General features: G+C 38.8%; 2 protein-coding genes across 9 annotated transcripts in view; one reads left to right on the plus strand and one right to left on the minus strand.

Moving 5' to 3' along the window:
* Positions 1-7,447, plus strand: part of SAMD3 (sterile alpha motif domain containing 3) — a gene marked incomplete at its 3' end in the record, with an annotated part of 45,944 nt that extends 38,497 nt beyond the window's left edge. For both annotated transcript variants that reach the window (XM_082633898.1, XM_082633899.1), the window contains exons 8-10: positions 6,169-6,340; positions 6,851-6,933; positions 7,163-7,447. In XM_082633898.1, the coding sequence (XP_082490024.1) occupies positions 6,169-6,340; positions 6,851-6,933; positions 7,163-7,447 (540 nt within the window). The remainder of the gene's footprint in view (positions 1-6,168; positions 6,341-6,850; positions 6,934-7,162) is intronic.
* A 4,442-nt stretch (positions 7,448-11,889) lies between these two features.
* Positions 11,890-16,846, minus strand: part of L3MBTL3 (L3MBTL histone methyl-lysine binding protein 3) — a 126,725-nt gene continuing 121,768 nt past the window's right edge. For all 7 annotated transcript variants that reach the window (XM_082633266.1, XM_082633271.1, XM_082633270.1 and 4 more), the window contains one exon: positions 11,890-12,300. In XM_082633266.1, coding sequence (XP_082489392.1) covers positions 12,157-12,300 — 144 coding nt within the window. In that variant the 3' untranslated portion in view covers positions 11,890-12,156. The remainder of the gene's footprint in view (positions 12,301-16,846) is intronic.

The raw sequence follows: 16,846 nt of genomic DNA on the forward strand, positions 1-16,846 counted from the left end.
ACAATGGAGACACGACGACCCAAAACCTATGGGATGCAGCAAAAGCAGTTCTAAGAGGGAAGTTTATAGCAATACAATCCCACCTTAAGAAACAGGAAACATCTCGATTAAACAACCTAACCTTGCACCTAAAGCAATTAGAGAAAGAAGAACAAAAACATCCCAAAGTTAGCAGAAGGAAAGAAATCATAAAAATCAGATCAGAAATAAATGAAAAAGAAATGAAGGAAACGATAGCAAAGATCAATAAAACTAAAAGCTGGTTCTTTGAGAAGATAAACAAAATTGATAAACCATTAGCCAGACTCATCAAGAAAAAAAGGGAGAAGACTCAAATCAATAGAATTAGAAATGAAAAAGGAGAAGTAACAACTGACACTGCAGAAATACAAAAGATCATGAGAGATTACTATAAGCAACTCTATGCCAATAAAATGGACAACCTGGAAGAAATGGACAAACTCTTAGAAATGCACAACCTGCCAAGACTGAATCAGGAAGAAATAGAAAATATGAACAGACCAATCACAAGCACTGAAATTGAAACTGTGATAAAAAATCTTCCAACAAACAAAAGCCCAGGACCAGATGGCTTCACAGGCGAATTCTATCAAGCATTTAGAGAAGAGCTAACACCTATCCTTCTGAAACTCTTCCAAAATATAGCAGAGGGAGGAACACTCCCAAACTCATTCTACGAGGCCACCATCACCTTGATACCAAAACCAGACAAGGATGTCACAAAGAAAGAAATCTACAGGCCAATATCACTGATGAACATAGATGCAAAAATCCTCAACAAAATACTAGCAAACAGAATCCAACAGCACATTAAAAGGATCATACACCATGATCAAGTGGGGTTTATTCCAGGAATGCAAGGATTCTTCAATATACGCAAATCAATCAACGTGATACACCATATTAACAAATTGAAGGAGAAAAACCATATGATCATCTCAATAGATGCAGAGAAAGCTTTCGACAAAATTCAACACCCATTTATGATAAAAACCCTGCAGAAAGTAGGCATAGAGGGAACTTTCCTCAACATAATAAAGGCCATATATGACAAACCCACAGCCAGCATCGTCCTCAATGGTGAAAAACTGAAACCATTTCCACTAAGATCAGGAACAAGACAAGGTTGCCCACTCTCACCACTCTTATTCAACCTAGTTTTGGAAGTTTTAGCCACAGCAATCAGAGAAGAAAAGGAAATAAAAGGAATCCAAATTGGAAAAGAAGAAGTAAAGCTGTCACTGTTTGCAGATGACATGATACTATACATAGAGAATCCTAAAGATGCTACCAGAAAACTACTAGAGCTAATCAATGAATTTGGTAAAGTTGCAGGATACAAAATTAATGCACAGAAATCTCTGGCATTCCTATATACTAATGATGAAAAATCTGAAAGTGAAATTAAGGAAACACTCCCATTTACCATTGCAACCAAAAGAATAAAATATCTAGGAATAAACCTACCTAAGGAGACAAAAGACCTGTATGCAGAAAATTATAAGACACTGATGAAAGAAATTAAAGATGATACAAATAGATGGAGAGATGTACCATGTTCTTGGATTGGAAGAATCAACATTGTGAAAATGACTCTACTACCCAAAGCAATCTACAGATTCAATGCAATCCCTATCAAACTACCACTGGCATTTTTCACAGAACTAGAACAAAAAATTTCACAATTTGTATGGAAACACGAAAGACCCCGAATAGCCAAAGCAATCTTGAGAACGAAAAATGGAGCTGGAGGAATCAGGCTCCCTGACTTCAGACTATACTACAAAGCTACAGTAATCAAGACAGTATGGTACTGGCACAAAACCAGAAAGATAGATCAATGGAACAGGATAGAAAGCCCAGAGTTAAACCCACGGACATATGGTCACCTTATCTTTGATAAAGGAGGCAGAAATGTACAGTGGAGAAAGGACAGTCTCTTCAATAAGTGGTGCTGGGAAAACTGGATAGGGACATGTAAAAGTATGAGATTAGATCACTCCCTAACACCATACACAAAAATAAGCTCAAAATGGATTAAAGACCTAAATATAAGGCCAGACACTATCAAACTCTTAGAGGAAAACATAGGCAGAACACTCTATGACATAAATCACAGCAAGATCCTTTTTGACCCACCTCCTAGAGAAATGGAAATAAAGACAAAAATAAACACATGGGACCTAATGAAACTTCAAAGCTTTTGCACAGCAAAGGAAACCATAAACAAGACCAAAAGACAACCCTCAGAATGGGAGAAAATATTTGCAAATGAAGCAACTGACAAAGGATTAATCTCCAAAATTTATAAGCAGCTCATGCAGCTCAATAACAAAAAAACAAACAACCCAATCCAAAAATGGGCAGAAGACCTAAATAGACATTTCTCCACAGAAGATATACAGACTGCCAACAAACACATGAAAGGATGCTCAACATCTTTACTCATTAGAGAAATGCAAATCAAAACTACAATGAGATATCATCTCACACCAGTCAGAATGGCCATCATCAAAAAATCTAGAAACAATAAATGCTGGAGAGGGTGTGGAAAAAAGGGAACACTCTTGCACTGCTGGTGGGAATGTGAATTGGTACAGCCGCTATGGAGAACGGTATGGAGGTTCCTTAAAAAACTACAAATAGAACTACCATATGACCCAGCAATCCCACTACTGGGCATATACCCTGAGAAAACCATAATTCAAAAAGAGACATGTACCAAAATGTTCATAGCAGCCCTATTTACAATAGCCCAGAGATGGAAACAACCTAAGTGTCCATCATCGGATGAATGGATAAAGAAGATGTGGCACATATATACAATGGAATATTACTCAGCCATAAAAAGAAATGAAATTGAGCTATTTGTAATGAGGTGGATAGACCTAGAGTCTGTCATACAGAGTGAAGTAAGTCAGAAAGAGAAAGACAAATACTGTATGCTGACACATATATATGGAATTTAAGGAAAAAAATGTCATGAAGAACATAGGGGTAAGACAGGAATAAAGACACAGACCTACTAGAGAATGGACTTGAGGATATGGGGAGGGGGAAGGGTAAGCTGTGACAAAGTGAAAGAGCGGCATGGACATATATACACTACCAAACGTAAGGTAGGTAGCTAGTGGGAAGCAGCCGCATAGCACAGGGAGATCAGCTCGGTGCTTTGTGACCGCCTGGAGGGGTGGGATAGGGAGGGTGGGAGGGAGACGCAAAAGGGAGGGGATATGGAAACATGTATATGTATAACTGATTAAATTTGTTATAAGGCAAAAAATTAAAAAAAAAAAAAGAAATGTTCTACATCAGGGTCATGGCAATAGTTATGCAGCTGTATTCGTTCGTCAAAACCCATCAAACTGTAGCTTAAACTTGGTGCATTTTATTGCCAACTAAAAGAAAGAAAAATGGAGAGGGAAATAGACAATAAAATAAAGATAATGACAAAAAGGAAAAAAAAAAAAAAAAAGAATGAAGTAGATATATGTACACTAAAAAGTAAAACTCCCCCAAGATATACTGTTGAATATGTTGAATAAAATCAAGATGTGTAAAAAAAAAAAAAAATAACCACTGGAACAAAACCTGGGATTGTAGATAGAGGGGCTCTTTTGTGACTGACCATTCATGACTGGGGGTTTGGCTACATGAGGTTTGGGGAAGATTTGAGCAAATAAGTAAATATTGGGTTGGCCATTCTGTGGCTGACCATTCGTAGCTAGGGGTTTGGCTACATGACATTTGGGGAAGATTTGGGCAAATAAGTAAATATCAATACATCCAGGATAATGGGAGCCAGGTTTTTGCTGTTAAGAGAGGATGTATGGGAAGCAGGGAGGTTGGAATAAGGCCTGTGTTGTTGGGTTGGAATTGAAGGTATCAGTGTGAACTCATGGTTTTCAATACTTATATATAGATATTTAAACAGATAGATGTGTGTCTGTATGTGTGCATGTATATACAAATATGTATTTCCTAGCTTTGTTCTGTAAGAAACCCTAGAACACCAGTGAAGCAATGAGCACATCAAGGGCTGAAATCTTAGTTTTTAAATATCATTCTCCATTAAAAGGAACCCGGGGCTTTTGCAGAAATAGCTGACTCCAAGGCTGAGGCAGAAAAAATACGAGATGAGCCTGAAATATTGTGTAGTGCCAGAAACTAAGGAAGCGCTCACAGACCGAGAGGCTATGTCAAGAGGATTCAGGGGTCAACTCCTACTGGACGAATCTGGACAATCTGAGCATTAATATAAATAATAAAAGGATTAGAGGGCTTCCCTGGTGGCGCAGTGGTTGAGAGTCTGCCTGCTGGGTTCGTGCCCCGGTCTGGGAAGATCCCACATGCTGCGGAGCGGCTGGGCCCGTGAGCCATGGCCGCTGAGCCTGCGCGTCCGGAGCCTGTGCTCCGCAATGGGAGAGGCCACAACAGTGAGAGGCCTGAGTACCACAAAAAAAAAAAAAAAGGATTAGAGTTATGATCATTTGAGTAAAAAGGAATTTATTATTCTGTAGTGATACAAATAGATGAATAAATTAATGTAGGAGAAGAGAAAGCTACACCATAGAGTAGAAAGCCAATAAATTTAGAAAGAATTATGGAATTAGAAAGTCACCATTTGGCAACTATCATATTCAATAGTAATACTTGATTCAGGCAAGAATCAGTGGTGGATGTGAAATCTTATGGCTGAAAGACCAGAAAAACAATATATTTACATCAACTCAAGGGAAACCCCCCTTAAAACACTTACAACTATATGTTAATTAATAACATATATATTAATTAACCTGTCAGATTCCATCTTCACTGAGTGATAAGTTAGTATCTTCAATAATGGCGCCAGTTACCACCTCTGATGGAGAAGTGCCTGCATTCTTGCCATAATTCATAAATCATGAAGAAACATCATTCAAACCTAGAATGAAGGGTGTTCTGCTAAGTAATTGGCCTCTACTTTTCAAAAATGTCAGGGAATTTAAGAAAACCAAGATGCTGCTTCAGATTGAAGGAGACTAAAGAAACATGGTATCTAAATCTCACGTGTTTCTGGATTAGGTTCTGGATTTATAAAGAGCATGACTGCAACAACTGGCAAGTTTGAATGGATAAGATTTTCCTGATTTTGATGGTTATGCTGTAGTTATATAGGCGAGCATCCTTGTACTTCTAGCTAAGTACAAGGAATAATAATACACAATGAAGAATTAAGGGGTAAGAGGGCATCATATCTACAGCTTACTTTCAAATGGATCAGAAATGTTAGCCTTGGGGGAAGTTGCGAGCTCTGTTTACTCTTTCTGCAACTTTAAGTTCGACTTGAAATTAATTTTTTTAAAAAAAGGTTAAAAAAATTCCTAAGCTGTGCACCCAAGAAAGTGGACAATATTTACCTTCCTCATGCTTCACTTCACATCTCCCTGCTGAGAGAGGTTCTTTGTAGGGTATTAATCTAAATTAGTCATCCACTGTGTTGCCTGATAGCAGAGCTGCTATGTCTTTATGAGAATGTGAATTCCAATTTTCCAATAACTTAACTTTTGGACCTAATCTTTGGGCAATTTATGATCCACCAAAATACTCAAGAAATGATGAGACCCAGAGGGTAGTATATAACTGTTCCTTATAGTGTTTTAAGGAAAGTGATAATTACATAATTTCTACTAGTGTGGGTGATGAACAGTCTTATAATGCCACTGTCAGAAAAGTTGGGAGGGGGACAGTGGTGGTGGACTTCTCCAAAGGGAAGAACTTAGGCGGTGGCAAGAAAAGGTGGTTTTGAGTAAAGGGGTTTCCATACAGGTAAACTGTTTTTGCTTTCACCTTGTAGTCAAAGCTCCTAGACTCATTTTGGTTTTCACCCTTTATTTCTGTCTGATCTTACAGAGTTTCTAAAGCTCTTTTCCCCTTAGGATACCATGGTCAGGGATTTTTCAAGGTTTGCTTCGTGAAATCTGACAGTTCACTTCAGGCTTTCATTCTTTTCTCCTCCTCCGTCCTAAGTGTTTATACTTCTCCACTAAAGCTAATCAAATATCTAGTATATAAACTAACATTCAGAGCTTAATGTAATTCTAAAGAGTAATTTACTTCCTTATATTCTATACATTAGCTTTTCTTGTGATCTTTTTCTTTTTTCAGCTGTTCAGAGAATTCCAACTTCTTACAAGAACAGATATTTATAAGAAAACAAGGCACATTTTGGAATCCTATTCAGAAAATATACTGGCTTCTTTTTCTTTGGTGGACAATCCAATCAATATTGCATTGCAAGAAAAAATGAAACAGCATACAGATGAAGACATGTTGAAACGTTAGTAAACCTAAGGGATAGGGTGATCTGGTCTCAGTTATCTGTGTAATTCAGGATAATTAGGAAAGCTATGCTTTGTAGAATTCAGTGAAACAACATGTGGGAAAGAAAAAGAATTTCTCAACTAGAAGGAGTTGAGGTGTAGATTTTAAAAGTACACTTGATATTGTAAAATTATATTTAGGAAACTAGTAACCTGTTAATTTCATACACAAGGTAATTTACAAGCCACAAGGTAAAGTACAATGAATCACCCTGGCTGAGGGACAGAGAGTACAGAACTCTTATCTTCTCCTGGCAGTGATCTGGAAGGCAGAACAGGGGATCCTGAATGTTTATTAGAAGGGGATGTTGGTTTAAAAAATGGTAGGGAAACACTGAACTAAGAAGGCTAGTTTGTTCTCTGTAGAAGGTAACAAAAAAAATTCACATGTTCTGATACTGGCTTTACTTACAACAATTGGTAAGAGCTTATTTTTACTTGGACTGTGAGCCTGTTTGCTTTGACAGATATGAAGATGACAGCCACCTGTTTACTCCTACCAGATGTTTTTGGGGAGGATCCCAGCCTTTTTGTCATTGTGAATGAGAAGGTATGCAGTATTTCAATGATCACTGGTTTGAGATTTCATATCTTTATATGATTATTTATTTGAAGCAGGATGGTGGCCTATTTTGAAGTTATGTTTTGTCATATTTACAAATATGCTAAATTGCAACAAGCTCATATATTGTAATATCATGGTTAGATTGAGGCATCTTGTATTATTTAGCTAGTTTACACATCATGGTGTGGTGACTACTGTAATCTTTTTTTTTCAGGTGCAAGTGTCCACACCCGTGTTAGAAGTTAAGAACCCTTTCAACATGGATGTCTGTGAATTTTCTTTGTACTTAGAAAAAGAGAGACTCACAAAGGTGGATGACTGTATTACAGCCTTGGCCACTCTCATAGCTGCCTTCCATGTATTTGGGATCGAGTGTCCAAGAAGACTGTCCCAAACCCTCAACTTCCTAGAGACACTGATTTTTGATACCCACAGTCCATATTTTCCTTCTGTGAAAGAAAAGGAAAAGGAAGTAGGATTTCAACACCCAGTCACTTAATAGCATGCCAAATATTTTATCAGAATTGATCTCTGGGATGGCTGAAACTATTAAAAATTGTTTTGATTTAGTAGAGGTAGGTATTAGAAAACCATCGTCTCTAGGATTTGAATATCAATGCCTTCTATCTTTACACTTTGATACTTTAATTCTTTATTGAAATTCTGTAATAAAATACTACTTAAAGAGATGTTTGAGTTCTAAGCAATTCCAGTCCAAGTTAACACTTTCAAGGTTGCATTAGTTTTTAAAAGACACTACGCTTCACATTTTCTTAAGTCCTTCAGATTAGGGTATGACCTTGCACTTAAGTCAACGTGCCCACTTTTGAAAGACTTAATGTCCAGGAGCTGCACATTTGTGGCCTGTGGTTCTGCCTCTGGTCTGAACATTACTTGGAAACATTTTGAGCATTTTAAGAAGATGCTCACACTCCCCAGTTCCTCTTTCCCTCAGCCGACCTGCCCTGGGGGGTGTTTTGGTGTCCTTCATTCACACCTGTTGAGAACCCGGGCTGCTTCATTCCTGAGGTCTCACTTCTGGCCAATCTCGCTGGCACAGGTTTTGATCATCTGCGACCCGTCTTCATCTTTCTCTGCTTCCCTCCCTTGAGATACAGTGATGTGCCTGGTTCTTGTCTCCCCACACGGTTTCTGGTTTTCCTTCGCCTTGACCTCATCTGCCCTGGTTGCCCCTTGGGCTTGTTTTGATCTATAATAAGGATCTTGCTTTTCACTCCCAGCACCACTTGGGCCTCAGATTCTAGCTTCCAGGTTAGGACCCTTCCTAGACTGGCTCTCCAGCCTTTCTCAGGAGCCCTAGTCCTGGTGCCTCACCCAGCCCAAAGCCCCATGTTGTAATTCATCCCACATTACTTTTAAGGTGCCCCTTGTTGTCATCATCACAATCTCAACATTACTTAGTTTTGACAGAACTGGTGGGTTTAGAGACTGAAGAATTTAAGTGTGCTAATATTGCACCACAATGCAATGGACATTTCCTGGGTTACTTCATCAAGTAAAAATTTTTTTTAAGTTTAATAAGAAAAGGGCTCATATGAATTACTGAAGAAATATTTTTATAGCACGTCTCTAGAAATACTGCAAAATACTAATATCTTTCTAACTGTTCATTAAAATGCTTAAGTCAGTGAGATAAAAGAAAATGAAAGATCAGCTGCCCACCTCTGAGATGACTATTCCCTACTTACATGAGAATGGACAGGCAATAACAATTTGGTACATTTCATTTTTGAATAACTAATACCAGTTCTACAGTTTCCATTTCTTCCCTTTCACTACAATGTGCCTTTAGTTCCTTACAAAAAAAAGTTTATTTCCTCCAATTATTCTCTCCCCACTCGTTTTTTGTGTTTTTTTTTAACCATCTTTATTGGAGTGTAATTGCTTTACAATGGTGTGTTAGTTTCTGCTTTATAACAAAGTGAATCAGCTATACATATACATATATCCCCATATCTCCTCCCTCTTGCGTCTCCCTCTCACCCTCCCTATCCCACCCCTCTAGGTGGTCACAAAGCACCGAGCTGATCTCCCTGTGCTATGTGGCTGCTTCCCACTAGCTATCTATTTTACATTTGTTAGTGGATATATGTCCAAGCCACTCTCTCACTTCGTCCCAGCTTACCCTTCCCCCTCCCGTTTTTTTAAGTTTCAAAATCTTACTCCTCTTCTCCCAAATGAACTTACCAAGTGCTTAAAGAGTCCTTTCCCTTGGAGGTCCACGGTCTCTATGGCTGGCCTTTTTTTTTTTTTTAATATTGGAGTACAGTTGATTGACAATGTTGTGTTAGTTTCAGGTGTACCGCAAAGTGATTCAGTTACACATATACATGCATCTATTCTTTTTCAAATTCTTTTCCCATTTAGGTTATTACAGAATATTGAGTAGAGTTCCCTGTGCTATACAGTAGGTCCTTGTTGATTATCTATTTTACATATGGTAGTGTGTATATGTCAATCCCAAACTCCCAATTTACCCCTCCCCCCACCTTTCTCCTTTGGTAACCATAAGTTTGTTTTCTAAGTCTGTGAGTCTGCTTCTGTTTTGTAAATAAGTTCATTTGTATCATCTTTTTTTTAGGGTTAGCCTTGAAAGAAAGCCTCTCTTTGTTCCTTTGGGCTGGGGGCGAAGAGATAGGGGTGGAGCTGCAAGGTAACTGCAGTGAAGTTTGGCTCTGAACATGACAGACATGCGCTGACCACGAGGGCAGACTCCCATAAGCTTTATTGTCTCTTTCAGTGGTGTATCTGTCTCCAGTGGACAGCATGGCCATGCCACTTGGCAAATATTCAATATTTCTTGACCAACCTAATCCTATTTTCTTTGGAAGCTGAGTCCACTGAATCTAGAAGTTGCAAAATAGCAACCTGGGGTAATATTTCAACCGGTAGACAGGACGGACTCCTTTGGCTTGTAGAGTGTTTGTAATTTTTAAAAATGCCTTTAGAGATGGGAAGGTTCTGTCAAGTTCCTCATTCCCTTCCCTCCCTTTTGTCTTACTCCAAGCCTGGTTCTCTCATTTCAGGGACCTCCCTGTCATCACGGCTCCCTATTTCCTCTGTTAAAACTTAGACTATACTTAGACTATATCCCAGGGATGGAATGGTGAAAGGTTTCCTCTTCTTGTGGTAGACTCTTCCACCCTAATAGGGATGCTTAATGCCTTGCCTCTAACATACAACAACATGCTTCTTAGAATGAGTAGATGTTTTCAGTAAGATTTAAAAGGCTCCTCTGTTATAATACGTGCTTTAAACTGGAAAGGAAAAGTCCTCAATGTGTGTGAATCCTACTTGACGTAACCATAAAATTTTTGATTTTTTTTCCTTTTTGTCACTCTTCACATCATCTGGGACATAGTTTGACAAACAGTTCCAAATCTTACAGATTCATTCATTACACAGGTATCTAATGCCCATATGTTTGATATTGTTCCTGCTCTCATACGCCCCTCCTATCTGACAAGGTTTCTTAAGAATCATACATATATAAAAAAGTATCTGCAATTAAGATTTTATTTCATTCATGTCAGGTATAACAAGTGCAATTCGAATGTACAAATTCTGAACAAAAAAGGAGAAAAGAACAACAAAAAACTTTTATTAAAGCAGATTTATGCAAAGAAGTAAAGGGGGGGGTCATGGGCCCTGTTTTACCTTGAATTATGACAAAAGCAAAGGACCACTCATAGACTTCCAATGCAGGGGGGAATATCAAGGGAATCCTACATGAGAAAAAATGAAAGCAACTAAGGAAAGAGGTGGACCTTTCCCCAGAATTCAGACAACATGCTACAAATTTACTTTCTACTTTTAAAATAGTTCTTAAATAAATATCCAATCCTGGAATTAAAAGTTACATACATAGGCTGATAAAATAATTTACCTTTTGCGTTGGAAATGCATTCTTGCAAAAGAAACACTACCAGCTATCAGTTTATAGGTCATCAAGGGCTTTCATTTAAAGTGCATCTGTATGCTTCTATATTGAGGAGAAAAGAGTCTCTCCAAAACAGAGCTCCTTGAATAACTGCTCTGGGAAGGTCGCCTCCCTCATCTGTGAGCATTTAGAATCTTTGTGTTGACCGGGATTGCTCCCTCAAATCTTGCCTCTTGGGTAAAATCTATACACTCTCTCTTCAGCCAATCCTAAAGAAAACCTTTGGGTTTGGAGGACACTGCAAGGTCTGAGACAGAGCTCTTCCTAGGTTAGTGTTTATATCAATAGAATGAGCCCTTCATCTCTGAAGAGCACCACAGTTATTTCAATGACAATTAGAAGCTCAAGATAATCTCATAAATAGTTTAAGATCATACAAACAGCCCCCCAATATAAATGCATATTCCTTTGATATCACTGGAGTCCTGCAAACACACAGGGCACCAAGATGTATGAGACTGATGTCATTCAAATACATCACCTAATTTACTTATGTTTATATATTTTATTTTTCAATTCCATTATTTATATACACGTTTTTGGTAATTAAGTCAAGATGCTGGTGAAAAGTAATTTGTTTAACATTTCTTAATTGCGTGCAAAAGTAAAAACACTGATTTAAAGAAAGGTAATTTTTATAACTATTCAGCCCCAACAAATTATGACAAGCAGTTAGGCAATATCATGACTTGCAAAGTTATATTTAGCATAATGTTGCAATTCAAAATATGGCACAGAATTAACAATACAGATAACAGTCCCACTGGCTAAAGTTAGCCAGGTTTTCACAAATTTGGTTTAAGTTGAAGTTTGATTATATAAAAAGGTTCCTGAAAGTATTGAAAAAGAAACAGTGTACATGAAAGAGAATTCAACAATGTTTACAAAATGCCAAAAGTTCTTACTCTGCCCTCCCCACCCCCACCCCCACTTTTTCCATAAATAATTAATGAAGTCCCCCTTCCCTCCCACCCCCCAGCCTCAAAAAGATTTACAAAGATAAATTTAGCTCAGTGAACAGAACCGAAAGACGACTGTTGTACTGTTGTTAGACAGTATCGGGTTAAAAGCTCAAGCACTTTCGTAAGAATTCATATATATTGTCTCTTAAGGAATATAAATAATCTGACAGCATTGCTCTTTAGAGTTTTGGAGACTTCTCACTTAGGAGTTACAACTGTCTTTGTGCTTTGAGTAAAACATGAGCTTTAAAGCAGAAAGCTGATGGTGTTCAAAATTCACCATCTTCAAAGTTCATTGTGAGAGTTCTTCTCTGCAGCTTTGAACATCAGGATAGAATTGAAAATTTTGAGAGCAGGGCCCAACTTAATGCTCATAATTTTCACAATGTCTGTTTGGGTCATAAGCAGAAATGCTTCTCCATCAATTTGCTAAAATGGGAGGAAAAACACAAAAGATTGTGAGTTAATCGGATGTAGGGTTATGGGACATAATTCAAGGTTCAATTATCAGCTCTCTTCTACACAGTAACACTAAAACGGCACAGATGGGCAGTTCATGTGTACCAACAACAGTTCCTCATAAGTGGACCTTTCTTATCTACAACAACACCCCCAAATGTGGACTGGGAACAAAGTCAAATTCATTCATCTGAAGAATCAGCTCATAGGAAAGTGGAAGGTGCTCCTATCTTTCTGTGATTATTCTGACATAGGCGCTGAGTCCAGAATAATTTGGGAAAATCCAGGGTGCCTCAAATCCAGTTCTTATCAGGGCAGGTTTTAAAATGAGAGATGAGAATAAGTACATAAATACTTGCGGATAAACAAAGGAATTCAGGCAAACACATCAGCTACATGCCTTCCACCATGAAGAAAAGAATATCAGTGATAACATTCATTTTTAGAGTAGCCACAGTTATTTTTCAAATACAGAAGAAAAAGAATTACTAACAACCAGGAATGGCAACCACCAGTATAGCTGAAGGAATGTAAGCCTGGTGGGAAGAGGTGTACACTCTAGGCCGGTTCTTCTACTACTTGGGTAATGGTAAGAAGCATCCTTCCTCTCTCTGGGTCCCTTCTAAGACTAAAAATCTACATTTCTACAGAATAGGATACTATGAGGTTCAAAGATACAACTCTGTGAAGATGATGTCTGGTTCAGTGGGTAGAGGAAAGGAGTAGTCTTCTTCTTGTATACTTTTCAGCTCTTGGGCAGTCCACCATCTTAAAAAAAATAATTCACTTCTCTTTCAGTCTTCTCATTTTGTACAAAAAGTAAAATACACTTTTGCTCTCTGCCTCAGAGGACATTAGAAACCTTGACAGCAGTGTACTATTATGGGCTGAACTGTGTTCCTCCCAAATTCCTATGTTGGAGTACTAACCTCCAATAACCTTAGAATGTGACCTTATTTGAAAACAGGGTCACTGCAGGTGTAATTAGTTAAGATGAGGTCATACTAGAGTAGGCTGGGTCCCTAATCCAAGATGACTGGTGTTCTTATAAAAAGGGGAAATTGTGACACAGACACACATAGAGAGAAGACAACAAGAGAACACCATCTGCAAGCCAAGAAGAGAGGCCTGGAGCAGCTCCTTTCCTCACAGACCTTGAAGGAAGCTACTTGCCAGCGCCATCATTTCTTGTGTTCAGATTTCTAGCCTCCAGAATTGGGAGACATTAAATTTCTGCTGTTCAACCTACTGGTTTATGGTATTTTGTTACAGCAGCCCTAGCAAACGAATACTACTCTAAATTCTGTCAGCAGTTCACTAAATAAAGCCTAATGTAATTAAGTTGCCGTTTCTTGAAATTTTCCTCTTTCCTCTAAAAATAAAAACCTGTAAATCTAAATTGCTTATATGCTTAATCAGTAAGAATAAGAGTCATCTTATACAACTTTAAGTAACAATTATGTGGAAAAAGTTTGCTAATTTTCAGCAAGGAAACACCCTGCTGTCATAAACTAGAAGTAAAGATACTGCAATGTTAATTTCTATATGTAAGACAAGTTAAGTGGCAGCTATGAGAAATGTTCTGTTGTTTTTTGGAAACATTTGTTTGGTCTCATTTGCTTGTGCTGTGACAGGTCTCTGATAAACAAGTCCAAGCAGAGAGGCAGATCTACTAACACTTCACTCAACCCAGACAGACCTTGGTAGAATGAAGGGTCTGATAGAAGTCGTCCAAGACATTAACTAAAATGTCAACATACCGGGTTTCCAGGGAGCTCACTACAAAGAGTGAATGGTTTATTATAACCTGGGGCCCTACTGAGTCTTCTTCTGGGACTAAGTAAGAATTTAAAGTGACAGATGACTGATGAAAAGAATCATTCAGAGAACGAGGCTGGAGTCTGAAAGCTAGGAATGGGATGAGAAGGATAAGTTTTCGTAGATTATTATTTTTAAAGCTACCCTGGGAAGAAAAAAATCATCTTGAGGCTAGAGCCAAACTTTAGTATATTACATACAGGCTGCTCTGATGTGTAGCCATAAGGATAAGCCTCAACTGGAAAGAAGTAAATAATTTAAGAAAGTACTTTCTGAAAACAGTAATTACTGCAGTGGATTGCTGGGTTTATGCTTTTGGTTTTTTGGTTTATGCTTTTGTAATGTGTATAAACTGGTCTAGCTCCAGACATTACTATCTTGCTAAAGGCCCAAAACTCTGGAGGAGGATTTGGAACTTGGGGTTCTTGCCTTCCATTTCATTGCTCTTTCCACTGTGCACTCATGGTTCTTTTCCAATGTTGTAACTCTGCAGACCACAGCCAAATGCTCTTTGAATGTCTTTCTCAGAGTGTAAAGGTATGAGTCTATTCATTCAACAGAAACTTATTAAATACCCATTAGAGTCTAGATATTATTCTTGGGCCTGGGCCTATAGCTCAGACTAAAACAGATAAAAACAAAACTAAGCAAACAAATAAATACTCCTGGTAGAGTTTACATTTCAGTAGTAGGAGACAGACTATAAGAAAAACCATAATAAGCAAATTCATTAGTAACTAATTCTAAAAGGTGATTAGTGGTATGAAAACACTGCGAGTCGGGGAGATAAGTGGACAGTAGAGCCAGGATGGATGTGTGGTGGCAGGTGGCAGATTGAAGGAGGATCGTCAGGATAGGATATTGAGAAGTGGAGTAAGCTATGTGAACACCTAGAGGAAGAGCATCCCAGGCAGAGGGGAGAGCCAGAGTGTACCTGGATAATTTGAGGAATGGCAAGGAGGTCTGTGTGTGGAACAGTGTAAGCAGGGGACAGAGTGGACAAAGAGGTCAGGCGGTGAGAGAGGTGATGGAGTGTCAGATTGTCACCCTTGTGAGGCTCTTGGCTTTTACTCTGATTTATCTACCGGAAAGACCTGAACAGAGGAGTGACGTGATTTGACTTTATCTTGTAGCAGAATCAGCCCAGCTATGCTGGAAATAAATTATAGAGGAGCAGAGACTTCCCTGGTGGTGCAGTGCTAATGCAGGGGACACGGGTTCGAGTCCTGGTCTGGGAAGATCTCACATGCTGCAGAGCAACTAAGCCCGTGCGCCACAACTACGGAGCCTGCACTCCAGAGCCCGTGAGCCACAACTACTGAGACCATGTGCCACAACTACTGAGCCTGTGCTCTAGAGCCCAAGAGCCACAACTACTGAGTCTGCGCTCTAGAGCCTGTGAGTCACAACTACTGAAGCCCACATGCCTAGAGCCCATGCTCCACAACAAGAGGAGCCACTGCAATGAGAAGCCCGCGCACCGCAATGAAGAGTTGCCCCCACTCGCCGCAACCAGAGAAAGCCCGCACGCAGCAATGAAGACCCAACACAGCCAAAAATAAAACAAACAAATAAATAAAATACTATTTTAAAAAAAGATTATAGAGGAGCAGAAATAGAAGTGGGGAGCCTGGCTAGGAGGTTATTGCTTTAATCCAGGTGGGAGAGGATGGTGGCTCTGACCACACGTAGCGGTGGAGGGGGGAGAGGGAGCTGGAACCCTTAAATGCTTTTAAAATACATCCAATAGGGCTTTCAACAGATTAAATGCGGAGTGTGTAAGAGAAGGAGTCATCCAGGATGGTTTCAAATAATAGCCCACACCTGCACTTTGCCTTTTAGAGATGACTTACAAGACTTCAGCTAGATTTGTTTTCTCGGTTTCATCTAGGACTCAAAACCCACACCTGCTGACCCGGTGAGACATGTGAGAGCAAGGATCATGTCCTATTATCTCTGAATTAACCCTCTTACTAGAGCATTACATGGAGTATCATACACATGGTAGGAATTTAACAAGATTTCACAGGGTGAATGAATAGCGGAATGAGCATATGAATGATACATGTGGACAGAGACCATTCATTGCCTCATTCTTCAAAAGAAGGCTCTGCCTTTGAGAACATGAGGTGCCTGGGGAGTGTCTCCAAAGATAATATGAAGAAAAAAGTTCTTCAAAGAAATCACATATCATTTGAATTTGAATCTTACTTAACCTAAATAACAGAGCAAATCTATATGGATTGGCTAGATATCAACAGAACCGAAAGTAGAATTTATAAAATAGATGTGCTAGAAATTTATTTTTAAAATTGTTTCATCATTTTCAAAGGTAATGTTACTACATGGCTCTTTCAAAGAAAGAGCAATGGCTCCCTGCAGGAATCTAATTCTGCTCAGGGATCGAAAATCGACCGAGAATAACCCACAAAGACACCTAGGACCTGGGCCTTAAGAAACTCAAAATCTGAATAACTGCAAATTCTTTAATTTGACCTTCAACTAGAAAGAAGACAGAACATTTCTGAAAGTAAGACCATAAATCAGGAAAAGGCTGATGACAATCAGATCCTTGTGCATTTTAACAGGCATCCACATAAAGCATAAATGGTATCTAATAGTATAATGACACTGGTGACCGGTGGCTCAATTCTTGGCTGTGCCGACACTCTTGCAGTGTTCTTAACTGAAAGTGTGC

This window comes from Mesoplodon mirus (assembly GCF_964341445.2).
Source record: "Mesoplodon mirus genome assembly, chromosome: 10".
Lineage (NCBI taxonomy): Eukaryota > Metazoa > Chordata > Mammalia > Artiodactyla > Ziphiidae > Mesoplodon > Mesoplodon mirus.